The 15,412-nt window shown below is 42.1% G+C and overlaps 1 protein-coding gene across 5 annotated transcripts in view; it reads right to left on the bottom strand.

Annotated features, from left to right (window-relative positions):
* Nucleotides 1-604: 604 nt before the first annotated feature.
* The window catches only part of CNOT4 (CCR4-NOT transcription complex subunit 4), a 127,513-nt gene continuing 112,705 nt past the window's right edge, over nucleotides 605-15,412 (bottom strand). For 3 of the 5 annotated variants that reach the window (XM_016222045.2, XM_016222052.2, XM_087821004.1), the window contains 2 exons: nucleotides 2,709-2,921; nucleotides 605-2,011 (listed from right to left, as the gene is read on the bottom strand). In XM_016222045.2, coding sequence (XP_016077531.2) covers nucleotides 1,710-2,011; nucleotides 2,709-2,921 — 515 coding nt within the window. In that variant the 3' untranslated portion in view covers nucleotides 605-1,709. The remainder of the gene's footprint in view (nucleotides 2,012-2,708; nucleotides 2,922-15,412) is intronic. The other 2 variants (XM_016222060.2, XM_016222066.2) reach the window with 1 other exon arrangement.

The raw sequence follows: 15,412 nt of genomic DNA, 5'->3' as shown, positions 1-15,412 counted from the left end.
AAGATCTAGAAGATCTACTGAACTCATCCTACAGATGCCCTCAACGGATGTGGCTGAGAACATGGGAACTCCAGCTTTGGACTCCTGAACGGAATCCAGGTCGGGACATACACGAGCCTGGTGGGGGACACTGCACTTCTGTCCCCTACCCCATTTTGGTCAGTGGCGTGACCACCCCTCCATCATCAGGCGGTCCCCAGGAAGGCTGGTCGTAACAGATTTAGCGGAGGGTGGTTACGACAGTGTTTTCCAATCTGTCCCCCATCGTGGCACTCCCGCCAGGTCCCCCCACGACGACCAACGTCTCAGCCCATCAACAGCCCATCTGCTCCTTCCTGGCACATGAGGCTTCTCAGAGGGCGCGGTTTGGTCTGGATAATACAACAGCGGAGGGAGGTATGGTCTACAGAAAGCCACTGGGAGAGGACCTGGGCGATGGCAGAGACTGAGAGCAAAACGATGCTGTCCCCAGTTTCTCCTTGGACGCCACCCTCCCTGCTGTTGATGGACCATCCATGGAAACACCTGGTAACCGCCGGCGCCATATGTTTCCAACTCACATGCAATAAAATGGAAAAACCAAAAAACAAGAACAGCCCAAGGGTCGTCATCAAGTTTTCTGTTTTATTTAAGATTTTAGTTTTAATTCTGAAGAAAGAGGTACATTTTCTTGGTTTTAGTTTTAGCGTCAGGTTATAACCAGGTTTCTGTTTTCTTTTCTCCTGTCTTTTCAATACTGCACAAATGTCCAGAAACTACAGGGTTAAGTAAAAGCTGCAGGCAGGGAGGTCAGAGATTTGCTCCTGATGGTGATCAGATGGCCCCAGAGCAGTGCTATCTCAGTGCCCTAGTCAGGTGAATTCAAGGTCAAAGAAAAAAAGATTCCAACAGATGAGAAAGACTGAAGAAATCACTTATATTTCCGCTTTTATGTTATGCATAGGTATTAAATCTGTGAATAATTTTTTTCTTTAAAACATTTGAACTTACTTTAAATATAAAGCCAAACATTTTTTTCCCCTTAAAAAAAAAAAAAATCCCTTCTCCCCTCTTTATAAACTCTTAGCAATTGGCCAGTTACTACTACAGATCAATTTGTCTTTCCATCAACTTCCAATAAATTCTTTTACTTAACGACACAATCAAGTCCTCTCCAACAATTTGCCAAAAGAATTAAGAATGAAATTAAATTTGAAAAGCGTTTTCCCTGCAATCGTGATAAGCTGAGTACAAGATGGACGCCAGGACCACTGCTTGCCCTCACGCGTTTAGCAATCTCATTTCCATTCACCTGGTTTTCAAACTTCTGCAGTTGATAATGCATTTACTTGACCTTTTCTATAGATTAATCGTCATTTTCTGCTAAGCAGATTAAGTCATTATTATGCGCGACAAACAGTAATTTTCTAAATATCGAGACTGCCCTTTGATTTCTTTTTTTTTTTTTCTTCCTTAAAAAGGCATTTTTAGGAAACATTCAACAGTGTCATTCAAATGCTGGATCAACAGAAACTTTTACAATTTAAAAAAAAAAGAAAAAAGATGGTCATGACCCTGTGATCGCATTGCATCTGGGGACAGGGAGGAAAAATTGATCGGGAGCTGGATTCTTCAGAACTTAAGAGATGAGAAGGGAGCTGCGGGTGGGCCGAGGGGGAGAGAACGGGGTGGGACAAATCCTGCGTTTTCTACCGGCGGCTCCTCTTTCCCTAGTGGCGGTCCAGTGTTGAACTCTGTAGTAAATCTGTGGGCGTTTTGCTGGGGGGTCTGAAGGCCGTCTGAAAGCCCGGGGGTGGGGAGTGGAAGCTGGAAGGGTTTGAAGGGGGAGGGTAGGGGTTCCAACTGGCTCTGTGCAGGGGGATCTGTGTGCTGAAGGGGGCGCTGTGGTGGGGCTGTGACGGAGCAGCGCTGGGGCCGTCCATCTCTGTGAGGGCCTGGAGGGACTTTAGCCAGTGTGGAGGATTGTCATCTTGAAGAGAGTCTAAACTGTTTCCTGAAGAGGCTGGAATACCTAAGGAAAGGAAAGAAAACAAGAGGGGGGGGAAATGGTGAGTTTGTGCAGAAAGAATAAAAAAATGCGTCAAACAAAATAAATCTTTAAAGGTGATTAGTGCCCCCCCCAACCGAAAAAACAGAACAAAGTACAATTTTTAACTCCTTCCAAGTAAGACCTTTTAAATCTTACATTCCTCCTACCCTCCACCCACCACGACCACGGTTCACTGCCACAGGAACCCACGCCTCCCCTTCCACTACCCGCTGTCCCCCACCGTCACACAGGCAGCGCTGCAGACACGAGTCCCCAGAATTGCATGACATTAGTTCCCAATTGTGCTTCTCCTCTACTTGAAATCCATGAACGAGAGAGCCTTATAATAGAGAGCTTTATTTTAAAAAGTGGAGTATGTTCCTTGACGAGGCTAAGTCAGATCCTCGTTGCACTCGGAGACCTCACACACGCACACAGACGCGCACACACACGCGCACACGCACACACACGTGCTGCAGACGGTAGCACCTACTCACACCGAAGAAGCCACTGGGCGCCCAATGCCTTCTACACGACTAGGCCAACAGAGCCAGCGACACTGCGCCCGAGGACCCAGGCGGCCACCGCGCGGGTGGCCTTGCGGAAAGCAGCGTACGGTGAGGCCTTGCTTTAGTCTAGCTGGTGGCGGTCAGTGGAGCTGAAGGAGCGAGAAAGTTACCTGTGATGATGGCTGGGTCTGTCCAGCTGCCAGGGCTGTCCCAACTCAGGCTGTCGGTGGTGGCAGTGGTGGGCGGTGGTGCACTGTGGTTGGCGTTGGAGGGGGAGGAGGAATTGGGCAGTCCACCAAAGTTGATGTTAATGTTGGGTAGAAGTGCCCTGAGCCCGTCCTGCCATTCCTTCATATTTAAACTCTCTACAGAACTGCTGTTGTCTGGGAGATTTACCAACAAAAAAATGAAAGATAAAAAAAAAAAAATAAAAAGCTGACGTTAGAAACAGATGCTGTTCTTTAGTGGTTAGGCGGGAGGAGAATTACTTTCTCTATGGAGCATTTAGAACGGGTCCCAGCAAGGCCACCTCGGCGAGGATTGCGCTCGGGGGCTCACAGCCCCTGAGACACGCGGAAAAACGCGCTCAAGGCTCAGGAGAGGGGGCTTCCCGTCCTCGCAGCCTCTCCACCATTCTGCGCTTGCCAGTCACTAATCCAGCTTAGAGACTCCCTGCTCCAGGGCACAGTCTAGTCCCAGCTACGGTCTGAAGTTTGTTAGTGAGGCATTTAGCCCACTGAGCCGATCCACTCTATTAAAAAAAGGAAGCCTGCAAAGTTCAGTACAAGAGCTATCTCTGAGCCCGTGAAAAGGAAGGAAAGTCATTTTATGAAGAATAAACATCAGGCAATAGAAAAAGGAAAATAATTAAGTTCTTCCTGATTATAAAACTGGTCGTGCGTCTCAGAGGAGAAAGGCAGTAACGACGAGGCTCTGGAGCTTGAGTGTTTTTCCATTAGTCACAAAGGCCAGAGAGGCAGGGGCTAAGCTACCTTGCCCACGGAGCAATTGCCAGCAGTCCGCCTACCCCGCTCCAGCAGTTTCCCACTCACTGCAAACACCAGTCCCGGAGCCCCACAGTCCTCCGGGTCTAGGTATGAACAGCATCAACTAGGGTGAGACACTAGCAATGGGAAAGGCTTTTATAAATTGAGACTAACGATCTGCCACCATGCAGAATCCGCAGTGCAACTGACTGGTTGGGGGGAAAGGGGAAAGCTTAACTGTGGCTTAGAGTAACCGTCTGAAAACAGGCAAGCAGGTCGAGTGACCAACTGGGGTTTTTGAGAAGAGCCCAGGAAATTATTTCTGGTTCTGCAGAACTGATCAGCAATCACCACTGATGACGATGACGACGACATTATAACAGGCCTAGTCTATGCTACTTGGTGAGTTCAGAATTTTGTTTTGCACCAATCACTGATCTATGCCACATTATATCATGTTTCGGCAAGTGAACCATTTAATTCTATATTAATCTTATTTATAAAAAGACAAAAAAAACACAACCGGAACCCAACAAAAGGCATCTCTAAATTTACTAAGGTGAAGAAAAGTCAATCTACATCATGCAGACATGCTGGTAGCAGAGAAAATCAATTCCTTCGACCTACGTCTATTTCACAATCAATGCTGTTTCCTAAAGGCACCCTTCTGTTTGCTTCCTACTCACTTCCACTGTGCTGTACAATTTACAATTGACAACTCTCATTGCCAATTATTTTATTTTATTTGATCCTCTGCTTGTCAGGTAGGCAGAGCAGGGGGAATAATTTTCATTTAACAGATAAAAGAACAGACTCCAGAATAATTTGCCCAAGGTCACAAGAGGACTTGAACCTAGACTCTGAGTAGTTGTTTTTAATAACACCAACTCTCTCTCTCTCTCTCTCTCTCTCTCCCTTTCTCTCGTATAGACCATTAATTGACTTTTTAATGGGTCAACTATTTAAGGGAAAACCCAGGGGCCTATAAAACCCATGATTAAAAGGAAGCAAAAAAGAAACACAGCAGCATTATACCATGTCCATTAGCCACGAGAAGAGGGATAGAGCAATATTTTGGCTGAAGGAACAAACTGGACTTTGGAGGGGGTTGGGGGCAATTCTAATCAACAGCACAATCACTGATATTCCCCTGGCTCCAACTGCATGAGACACTAATAATATCGCACCAATAAGGTCCTGGAATACCTTCAATTACAGGAAGGTTTGGTGGCTATGGTACATTCAACCTTTAGAGCGGTCACATCCTCAGACTAACTTAAGAAGGTTTTCAATTATCCAGAAACTGAACTTTAGAAAACTAGGAAAGCCTCCTAGGATGGCAATAAAATCTCCAACACGTGTAACTACATGGGAAATTTTGAAGAAGATGAATGGTCTTGACTAGGTAACTAAAGTCAGTAAGAAGCTATGCAGATGATCTGAGCCTCTCTCCCACTGGGAAGGGAAAAAGAAAGTACCCATAACTCACCAAGACTGATTTTCTCCTTACTTTTGCTTTACATTTAGTGAGAACTGGAACTAAGAAACCTTTCATTTTGGATTAACAGAATAACACTGCATTTATATAAACTTTATTTGAAAATTAGTCTTACAACAAAGTCAAAGACATTTGTTTATGGGCAGGGGATATATGGAAACTCTAAATTTCACCTCCATTTTGCTCTAGAAAATGAAGTCTATTTTAAAAAAAGATCATTGTTTCTCTGACATCAATAAAATCAAGCAAGAGTATGTCAGTCAAAGAAATTCACATATGGCACATGATATAGAAACACTGAGAAACTTAGATCCTCTCAGGTGAACTATGATTATAAGATACTTTGGGAAATAAATTACCTAGTTCATCACCCTTACAATCTTGCCAAAAAACAGTCACGTGCCCTAGACTGCTTGGGAGCCTGATGGCATGGGTGCGTGGTTTAGAGAAGCCGCAAGTGTCCCAGGAAAGTGACTGGCACCTTCAGCTCTTGGAATGGGACCACTATTCCAAGTACTTTAGAAGAAGAAAAAGACGTTTTCTTCACTGTCTTTTCCACTATTGCTGTGCCAAGTCTTGGCACAAAGAAAGGGTGAGAGGAAGGAAATCAACCAACTCTTAACACTATCAGAATAGCTCATCTCTGTCCAGCGCACTTGAAATCACCTACTGTACCTGCTCCCTGCCTCTGACCCAAGTTCGTTTTAGCTTCTAGGACTTCTGTTAGTTCCATTCCTTGGAATACAAAAGCAGGATTTATCAACCTCGGCACTATTGACATTTCGGACCTCATAATTAACTATTTGTTGTAGGGGCTGTTCTATGCATCGTAGGATGTTTCGCGGCATTCCTGGTCTCTGCCCACTAGATGCCCGTAGCACCCACGCACACGCACGCACACCCACACCCTAGCTTTGACAAACCCAATGTCTCCCAACACTGCCAATAACTCCTGGGGGGGAAAATCGTTGCTGGTTGAGAACCACTGACACAAAGAAAGATTCCTTTGTTTCTGGGGCTCTAAGTAATCCCACTCAAATACAAGTTCCCTTTCAAAGAGTACCAGGACTTTGACCACTAGACTCAACTTGATTTGTACAGGACTTCACACTGGGGTACAATTCAATATGTACAAGTCGGGAGGTCTGATGGAGAAACCATGGGCTGAAAATTGCAGATGCACTTTATAGGGTGGCTCCACACAGGTTATTAACATAACTCTGGGCATGTGACTCATTCTGTTAATTCTCAGGGTCCTCTTTCATTAGTAGGAATAACACCTGCCTTACTCTCTTGAAAAGATAAAATAAGAGAAGGAAAAGTAACGTGAAGCCCATTTATTACCTGATCAGTGATTTAATAATTTTTTCTCTAGTAATCAATACTGAACAGACAGTAAACTTTCCAAAAAGCCAAAGCAGAGGACTCTCACTTGCCAGGAGCTGTCTCCGTGCACAATGGTGTCTCCTCCTGGGAACGCAGGGATAACACCCACTATTCCACAGATGTACTGTGTAGTCAATCTAATTAATAAGGCTTCTTGTCACCAAAATATTCCACAAATAAGATATGAGCAAGCACTTTAAACTTTCCACAAGAAAAACTAGAAAAAAACAATCAATGCACAATGAGAATAAAATTACTAAACATATTTTGTATTAAAATGAGTGATTTCATTTTTAAAGTATTTAATTATTAGTAGTGTAATACATTAGGGAAGGATTGCATATTTTTTAAAAATTGCTAATATGTTTAAACGTTTTATGATATCAAAAAACTAATTTTAATTTATAATTTTCGAATATGTACAACAAAAAACTATTTTTCGTTCTAAATAATTTGAGGGCAGGAGAGTGGGTCCAGTTGTTCGTAGTGTTATTTTTCAGAACTCAAAAGACACAGAATTTAAAGTACTTGTAAGATGCCATATACCGCACGCTCACATTCCAGTGGGTAAGGAATATCAGCATACGTTCAGTTTACCTGGCTCAGGACACCTTTAATTAAAGACGACACTATGGTTAAAATTCTGCCAGCTGGCTGACAGACGAACAGCCACTCCACAACAGGTCAACCATCACACACTAAGCAAGACGACAAATCTTGCTAGTTTTTAGCAACAACAACGATTATAACACATATGAGTTAGGGCTGCCAAGATGAAAGTCAAAGCAACTATTTCCTGAAAGCTCGAAAGCATTAAACCATGACTCCCATTCTCAAGGAGCTTAACTTCCCGAGGGTGAGACAATGCAAATGCGGGAAAAGTCCAACCACCACAGGCTGAAAATGCAACGGGGTTGTACGTGATTGTTACTATCAAAGCTCAGTAAAAACAGGGGCCAGTTAGGCACATGCATGGGAATGCACCGGTGGGTGAAGAACGGTAGCCATCGTTCATTCATGGAGTTTAGTTACTACATAGAGCCCTGCGCCTGAAAAACCCACAAGTTGATACTACCTTTGGTATTTTTACTAAACACTAGACTAGTCCAACTACTCACCAGGAAGCAGAGTAGTTGTTTTTTAGAAGGACACGGGACACGGCCTGTGTTAGCCGCTGTGCCCTTCTCTAACATACACACCCACCTCACCTGCTACATGCTATGTCCTAGCAATTTGGGGCTTGAGTCCATCTCCATCAGTAGATGCCTTTAAGAAAGGCTAAACTTTTCAAACTTCAACAACATACCTCTAGCAACTCACATATAAGCAAATTACGTTGCCCTATATGTCAAACTAACTTTATAGAGCACACAAAACGTCTATCGGAGAACTTCAAGTCTTCATGATACAGACATGCTGTACATGAAAATCACTTTGATTCAACTAAAATTTGCAGGGAAAATGACTACTGTGTGAATGAATTCTTTCAAACAGACTTACAAATCAGATTATGAAAAACAGGGTCAACACTCAAATTTCTAGGGTTATGTTTATTATAAAACAAGACGGACCGGTAGTGCAGAGCAGGTATGCTTAAGGGTTTAATAGATTGAAAGCAGTGATTAGACTAAGTGAAACATTCTTAGAACTCAAATAAAATTCTGAGAACAGAACTGAATAACAAAAAACTTATTCGCACTAGAAGGAAGTAGAAAAGATAAAGAAGAAAAAGAGACCATGAGGATCAGCTAAATGATTTGTGCTTTCTAGACTGTCTTACCTCTGCCTCTCTCCTTGTCGGGAATGCTTTCCCGATCTCTTCAATGAAGTTTTACTCAATCTTTCAAAAGTCTAAGTCTTTACTCTTCCACTCAGATCATTCCAGATGACAGAACTTAGTAGGGTCTGAACCACACTCAGCTGGCAGCAAACTGCTGTGGCCTCTACCGTAGCTGCTGCTCACCGATGTATAATCATCTCTTCTCCCTCCAGCTGGAAGGTCTGTGAGGAGGCCGGCTGGGGACCTTCAGAGGCCCTCAGCCCCTAAGGAACTGACAGGCTTCAAGGGACCTGCTGAGTCTGCTGAAGCAAAGGTCCAGCTTGGAGCTGGCTAATCACTTTGCCCAAAAGCACGATTCCTATCTCTATAGCACTACGGATCAAATAGTTCTCTCCAAAGAGATGCAAATCTTTTTGAGAGCAGCAATCAGCTAAATTTTAGGGTCCAAAGGGCTTGTCTGCATGTAAACTGAAAAAAAGGAACTAAGATGAGATGTTTTCAATAGTACTTGAGATGTCAAAACAGAGGCAATATAATTTTAGAAATCCAACACACCAAAATTACTACTAACTATATTCCATAATTTTTCTACTCTAGATACTATTCATTCACTTACTATGCACTTTGAGTACTGGATGACTGTACTACCAACAACCCCATAAGCTAAGTATCAGCCTCATTTTACAAATGAGGAGACTGAGTGGCTCTGGTCGTTTAAAGAACTGGCCCCAGGTCATACAGTTTAAAAGCATCCAAGTCAGTAACCAAACCCAGTCTGACTCCAAAGTGTTTCTTCTCACCACCAAGCACGCTATCAAGCAGTCCTTGTCCTGGCAGGACTCCTGGGCCAAGAGAAGGGGAGGGCAGGCATGTTGAAATAACTACACTACGCGATGATAAATACTGTTCTGGTGTGAAGAGGCATAAGGAAGAGTGAATAATCCTGCCATCTCGCATGCGGGATACGCGGCGCTGGACAGGCTCAGGAAGAGCAGCTGAGACGGAAGGGGGAAGGGGCGTCCCGCACAGAACGGAGGCAGGCAGAGGCAGCTAATCATAAACTATAACAGGAACCTTTCACAATATAAGTAGATGTGTTTTGTGCAATGTGTACTTTTCTAGAATGTTCCTACAAGGATCTATAATTCTGTTGGGGGGAACTGAGATCATCTAATGGGAACCAGGAAAATATCTACGTATTTGCTTTATGAAGGATCTAAGGAAGCAGAATCTATTAAAAAAAAAAGGGGGGGGGGTGAATACTTATGGAAAAATGTCCCTATATAAAGCTATATATAGAATGAGGGAAAGGTAAACTTAAACTTTAATGCAAAAGATAAATACATTCTTAGAAGCATTATATCCTGGATAAGATGGAAACTGAACCAGAATATACAAGCAACAGACCTAAAGGATGGTAACATATACAATCTGAAGGTGGAGGCTTGCACGAAGGCACTTAAGTGAGCACAAAACTGAGCACTGACAGTGAACACAGCTCGGTGAGCACACCCAAGGATGACTGGGGAGCTCACTGTCCAGGGCAGGGTACATAGATCACCAGAATACGACTTCACCAAGACACATTACAAAACTGCGGAGACACACAGGGTATCAACTGCCCCAGCATCCCTGAGGTCTACATCTGCTCGAGGAAAATAAACCTGATAAAATTCACTTCCTGACCAAAACTCCAAGGAGGAGCTTTTATTCTGGGCTTGTGACCAACAAAGAACTGATTGCCTATTGTGAACAGAAGCCCTAAGGTATGTGACATAATTTTAGGATTTAGAGAAGCAAAGAATGAGAATAACTAGACCTGAGTTCTTGGATGGCGGGCATATTGGCTATTTAGCAATTACCACAGTGAACTGTAATCACCTATTTCATGTTAGTTGTTGTTGCTTTTTTAAAATGATTTTAGGAGAGAGGAAAGGAGAAAGAAGCATCGATGCGAGAGAGAAACATTAATCTGTTGCCTCCCGTAAGTGCCCCGACCAGGGATCAAACCCACAACCTAGGTATGTGCCCTGACCAGGAATTGAACCCGCAACCTTTTGGTGTAGGGGACAACGCCCCAACCAACCGAGCTACCTGGCCAGGGCAACATGTTTGTTTTTTCTGCTAGACTGTGAGCTTCTCCAGGAAAGGGGCCTTGATTTAATTCTTTATATATAGTGAACAGTTCCTGAACTGAATCTAAAGAGGTATTTGTTTCCTAAACGGATAGCCCTGAACATTTGCTTCCAGGTTTTTTGAGACAATAGCTTTCCAAAAAAGGTCAAAAAAAGAAGGGCCAGGGTGGTCCCATGGTTATAGGGAGCAGTGCTTCGCAGACCACAGAAGACACTAAAATATGACCTTCTGACTATGCAATAATAATTCCAGTAAGGAAAAGAAACTGGGGAAAAATCTAAAGAAACCAGTTTTTGCACAGGTAGAATCTCGTGGGATTAGGTTTGAAAAGCTTAGAAAATATGGATGAAGGTATATAACGTACCTGTATAAGAGTATCATAATCCTTGAGGATTAAAATCAGAATCCATATGATTGAAGCTTGTGGAAAATGCTGAAGGCAAGAAAAAGCTAAATTCGAATAGGAGAAAATTAGGAAAAGTAAACACTCGGCCTGATATCAGATGTTAAGCCCTAAGAGAAGACCCAGCTTTGTGGTTCCATCTTCATTTTGCTTCCTTCCATCTTCTTTATAAAAGAGCACACAATCCTCAAACCAGAAAGGACTGATTCAGCAATGCATAGAAGAGAACTGTCAGTAGAGATGCAAAACACTAAAAAAAAATCTACTCAACTTAAATGAGTTTAAACTTTCTAGGTACAAAATGAATTCTATCCCAAGGTATTAATCCTCAGATGTGACCGTAAAACCATTGCTAAGAGATGTGTCAGAAAAGGGGGAAATGGCAGACTCTAGAAGATACATGCTTGTAATTAGTTCTTGGGGAAATTCTGAAACAGATTAGGAGCTGGGTGATGTCTTTAGAAATACATAATGAAATAATAGGTTTAAGCAAGCACTGCTGTATTGCTTGTGTTTGGGGGCATTTCTCATGGGAAATAATATGTAGCATTCTGGCTAGAACTCCAATTCCCTTCTGAATGAAATACACAGGAAGTTAAACTTTAATTTTGAAGTGGGAGAAGTGGTCATGGAGGCAGGTTCTACTGCCAATTGTTTTCCATTGGAAATGTCCTCCTTCTGTATCCCCTGGTCCATTTTCTCTCCTCTTCTATTGCCTGCCCAGACCCAAAGACTTTGCAGCGAGCTCCATTCCCATCCCACTGACACATAAATTCCATAAAAAAAAAAGCAACAGAGTGATCAATGAGAGCCAAAATGCATTTCCATGAAGAATCAATCTTATCAAGTAATTTCTTCTTTGGGTAGGTTTCTGAGGATGTCATAAATATATCTTGAATTCAGTAGTTTCTGGTAAGTTTTCTGATGGTACTCTTTAGGGACAAGATGGTAAAATATAGCAGGGATAACTGCAGTGTTTAGGTGCATTCGCACACAACTTAAGATACAGTGTGTCAAGTACGGAGGTTCCTCAAAAAATTAAAAATGGAGCTGCCTTTTGACCCAGTGATCCCACTTCTAGGAATGTATCCTAAGAATCCCGAAACACTAATCAGAAAGAATATATGCACCCCTATGTTCACAGCAGCACAGTTTACAATAGCTAAGATCTGGGAACAGCCCAAGTGCCCATCAGTAGATGAGTGGATAAAAAAGCTGTGGGACATTTACACCATGGAGTACTACACAGCTGTAAAGAATAATCTCGTACCCTTTGGGACAGTATGGATGGACCTGGAGAATATTATGCTAAGTGAAATAAGCCAGGCAGCGAAAGACAAATATCACATGATCTCACTCATATGTGGAATCTAAAGAACTTAATAAACTGATAAACAGAATAGATTCAATGACATGGAAACATGGATCAGACCGACGAATGTCAGAGGGATGGAGGAGGGCGGGTGGGTGGAGGGGGAGAGAATAACCAAAGAACTTACATGCACAACCCAAGGACATGGACAATGATGTGGGGAGGGGCTGGAGAGGGGGTGGAGCAGGGTGGAATGAGTCATTGGGGAGAAAAAGGGACATCTGTAATATTTTTGGGGGGAAAAAAAGATACTGTGTGTCAGCTTAAAAGTTTCTGAGCTACTGCCTGGCATATCTTTTGACTCCATGCTTTTAATTATGCTTAACAAAACCCACATTAAATATGCAAATAAAAGCCAATTTTATTTATTTTTTTTTTACTTCTTATCCAAGGGTATGTTTTTATTGATTTTGAGAGAGAGAGAGAGAGAGAAACATCAATGTGAGAGAGAAACATCGACTGGTTGTCTCCCATACTCACCCCAACTGGGGAATCAAACCCACAACCTAGGTATGTGCCCTGACTGGGAATCGAACCTGCACCTTTTGGTGTACGGGACGACACTCAAACCAACTGAGCCACCTGGCCAACGACAAAAGCGAATTTTAGAGATGATAAAAGCTATAATTTAAACTTCAACTATTCGTAAATTTCTTCACATAACATTTGTCCATCATTTATAATCACATAGTTCTTTCATAAGACAAACTTGTAAGACGGTGGTATACAAGCAGAATACACTCTAACTGCACCAAATCCAAACACAGACAAGTTAACAGATATTCATCCCTATTTTTAAAAACGCATTAGGGATGCACAGGACAGAAGAAATCTAACTAGTCATGTGTATGAGAAAAGGTCTAGCCTGTAAGATCTTAATAGGCTAATAATATTTAATATGACAACTGGGTAATAGAACTTTTAAAAAGGCAACATTAGGGCCGTATTAATAGCCGTACAATGTCTAAATTAGCAATCGTATGACATTGGGCAGATCACAAATGATAAATAAGCTAAGCCTCAGTTTCCTCATTTACAAAATGGAGATAATACCTATCCCGCAAAACATTTATTTAAAAGAACTCTGTAAACTGAAAGGAAAATACAAATATTAGTAATAATGGTTTTAATTAAAAAGTAGATCTATTATCTGATGACACCAGGATTACTGAAGTGTGAGCTTCATACTCTAAGAAAGGCATTCATTGTCAAGCGAAGATGCGTGTGGAGAACTGAACTACAGAGAACTAGAAGCCGCGTTCAGCGTCAAATGGTTGAAAGAACTAAGAATGTTGCACCTACATCTAGAAGTTACTCGACAGGTGGTAATTGCTTTCATATATTTAACCAGAAGTATAAATGGGAAAAAGATGTTGGTTTAACCAAGAGAAAAAAATTCTTTAACAATTACAAGTTGCCCTAAAGAATCTCTCTATTACTAAGAAGTACAGATTGGTAGTTACAAAATAGACACAGGGATGTAAAGCACAGCATAGGAAATATAGTCAATAATATTGTAATAACTATGTATGGTGCCAGGTGGTACTGGAAATATCGGGGGAAACAGTTTGGAAAGTATATGATTGTCCATCCACCATGCTGTACACCTGAAACTAATATTAAATGTATTATTAAAAATAATATTAAGTGTAAACTGTAATTAAAAAATAAAATAAAGTAAGAATCTCCCTTAGGAAAGTATTAAGCTCCCAAAAGAGCTCATTACTACCCATAAAGAATTCTAGAAGAAAAGGTATTTTATAAAGACTTTCTGAATTGTGTGTATCTAAGGGGAAGATAGGTAGATATATATATACAGGATGTGGCAAAGTAGGTTTACAGTTGTGAGTATGCAAAAGTTTATTCTTGTATTAGTTTTTATTACTGTATTATTTTCCAGATGAACATATATATAGAGAGAGGGGTTTGTATCAGAAATGAGAAACTGAAGTTAAGCGCTGTTTGCCCTGGCCGGGCGGCTCAGTTGGTTGGAGCATTGTCCCATACGCCAAAATGTTGTGGGTTCAACTCCCAGTCAGGGCACATACCTAGGTTGCAGGTTCAATCTGCAGTAGGGGTGCGTGTGGGAGGAATAGATGTCTCTCCCCCTTCCTTCCTCTCTAAAAAAGTCAATAAACATATGCTCGGGGGAGGATTAAAATAAAATAAAAAGAAGTGTTATTAGGTAAATATTTTTTGTGTGGGGCGGAGTTGGGGGGCCTGGTCTTGGGGAAATAAGGAAAAGTCAAGAGTTGAGGTTTCCAGAGTTTAGAGGTAATGACGACAGAAGACGAGGGCTGATCATGGAGCAGCGAGGGGAATCCTCATACTGAATGCCACAGTAAGTTATAACTCATGTCCAAAGGGATCTGATTAAAGCTTCCGAAAGTCCAGATGTCACACAAAGCAGATCCCAGTTTAGCAGGCCTCCAGAGGCGATCAGACACTACCATCCCTCTCTCAACCATTAGTTTTCATTCCATGAACATTTATTGAATGTCCACTATGTATCTTTCTCTGGAGCCTGATGCCATGCTAATCTACAGCAGCCTCCTAAAAGTCATGCTGTTCTGCTTTGTTTTCGTATCTCTTTGGTAGAACATTGGAAGCTGGCCATTCTGATCAAGTCTGTGATAGCATTTGATTGTTCAGCACCAATAATTTTGTGTGTGTGTGTTAACCCTCACTTGAGGATATTTTTTCCATTGCTTTTTCAGAGAGAGTGGAAGGGAGGGAGGGAGGAGGAGTGAGGGGAGAGGGAGAGAAAGAGAGAAAGATCAGTAGAGACATGTCGACTGGTTGCCTCCCATATGTGCCCCGACTGGGGTCCGGGAGCAAACCCAGTAGTAACCCAGGTACGTGCCGCCCTTCACTGGAATTGAACCCTCGACCCTTCAGTATGCGGTCCGACTCTCTAAACACTGAGCCACAACAGCCAGGGCTAAAATAATTTTACAGGGGATAAGTTCCTCTTCAGGCTCGCATTCAGACCAAAGTATGTTGCTGCCGATGCAGCAAATCCCCTATGGTTATGTGTCTAGTAAAATTCCTAAGATTTCTGATGTTCATAATTTTCCAAATTTTCTAACAGTTATTATAAACACCAAACCCATTTACTGCATTTGATCACACAGCTCACTTTTATTTCAACAGTGAAGACCAGTCAGTCTCATCTTTTTCTGAAAGATGGCTCCTATCTTAAGGGTTTAACTCAAAGTCACAAAAATTCCCCCAAAAGACGACTAAAATTACCCATGCTCTGAAACATGATTTTAATTGACAAATTCTTCATAATCCAGCTATGAGTTTTGTT

The sequence above is a fragment of the Miniopterus natalensis genome, chromosome 10 (genome assembly GCF_054644295.1).
Source record: "Miniopterus natalensis isolate mMinNat1 chromosome 10, mMinNat1.hap1, whole genome shotgun sequence".
NCBI lineage: Eukaryota > Metazoa > Chordata > Mammalia > Chiroptera > Miniopteridae > Miniopterus > Miniopterus natalensis.
The sequence above is the reverse complement of the archived record's forward strand: the minus strand, read 5'-3'. Positions and strand labels throughout refer to the sequence as shown.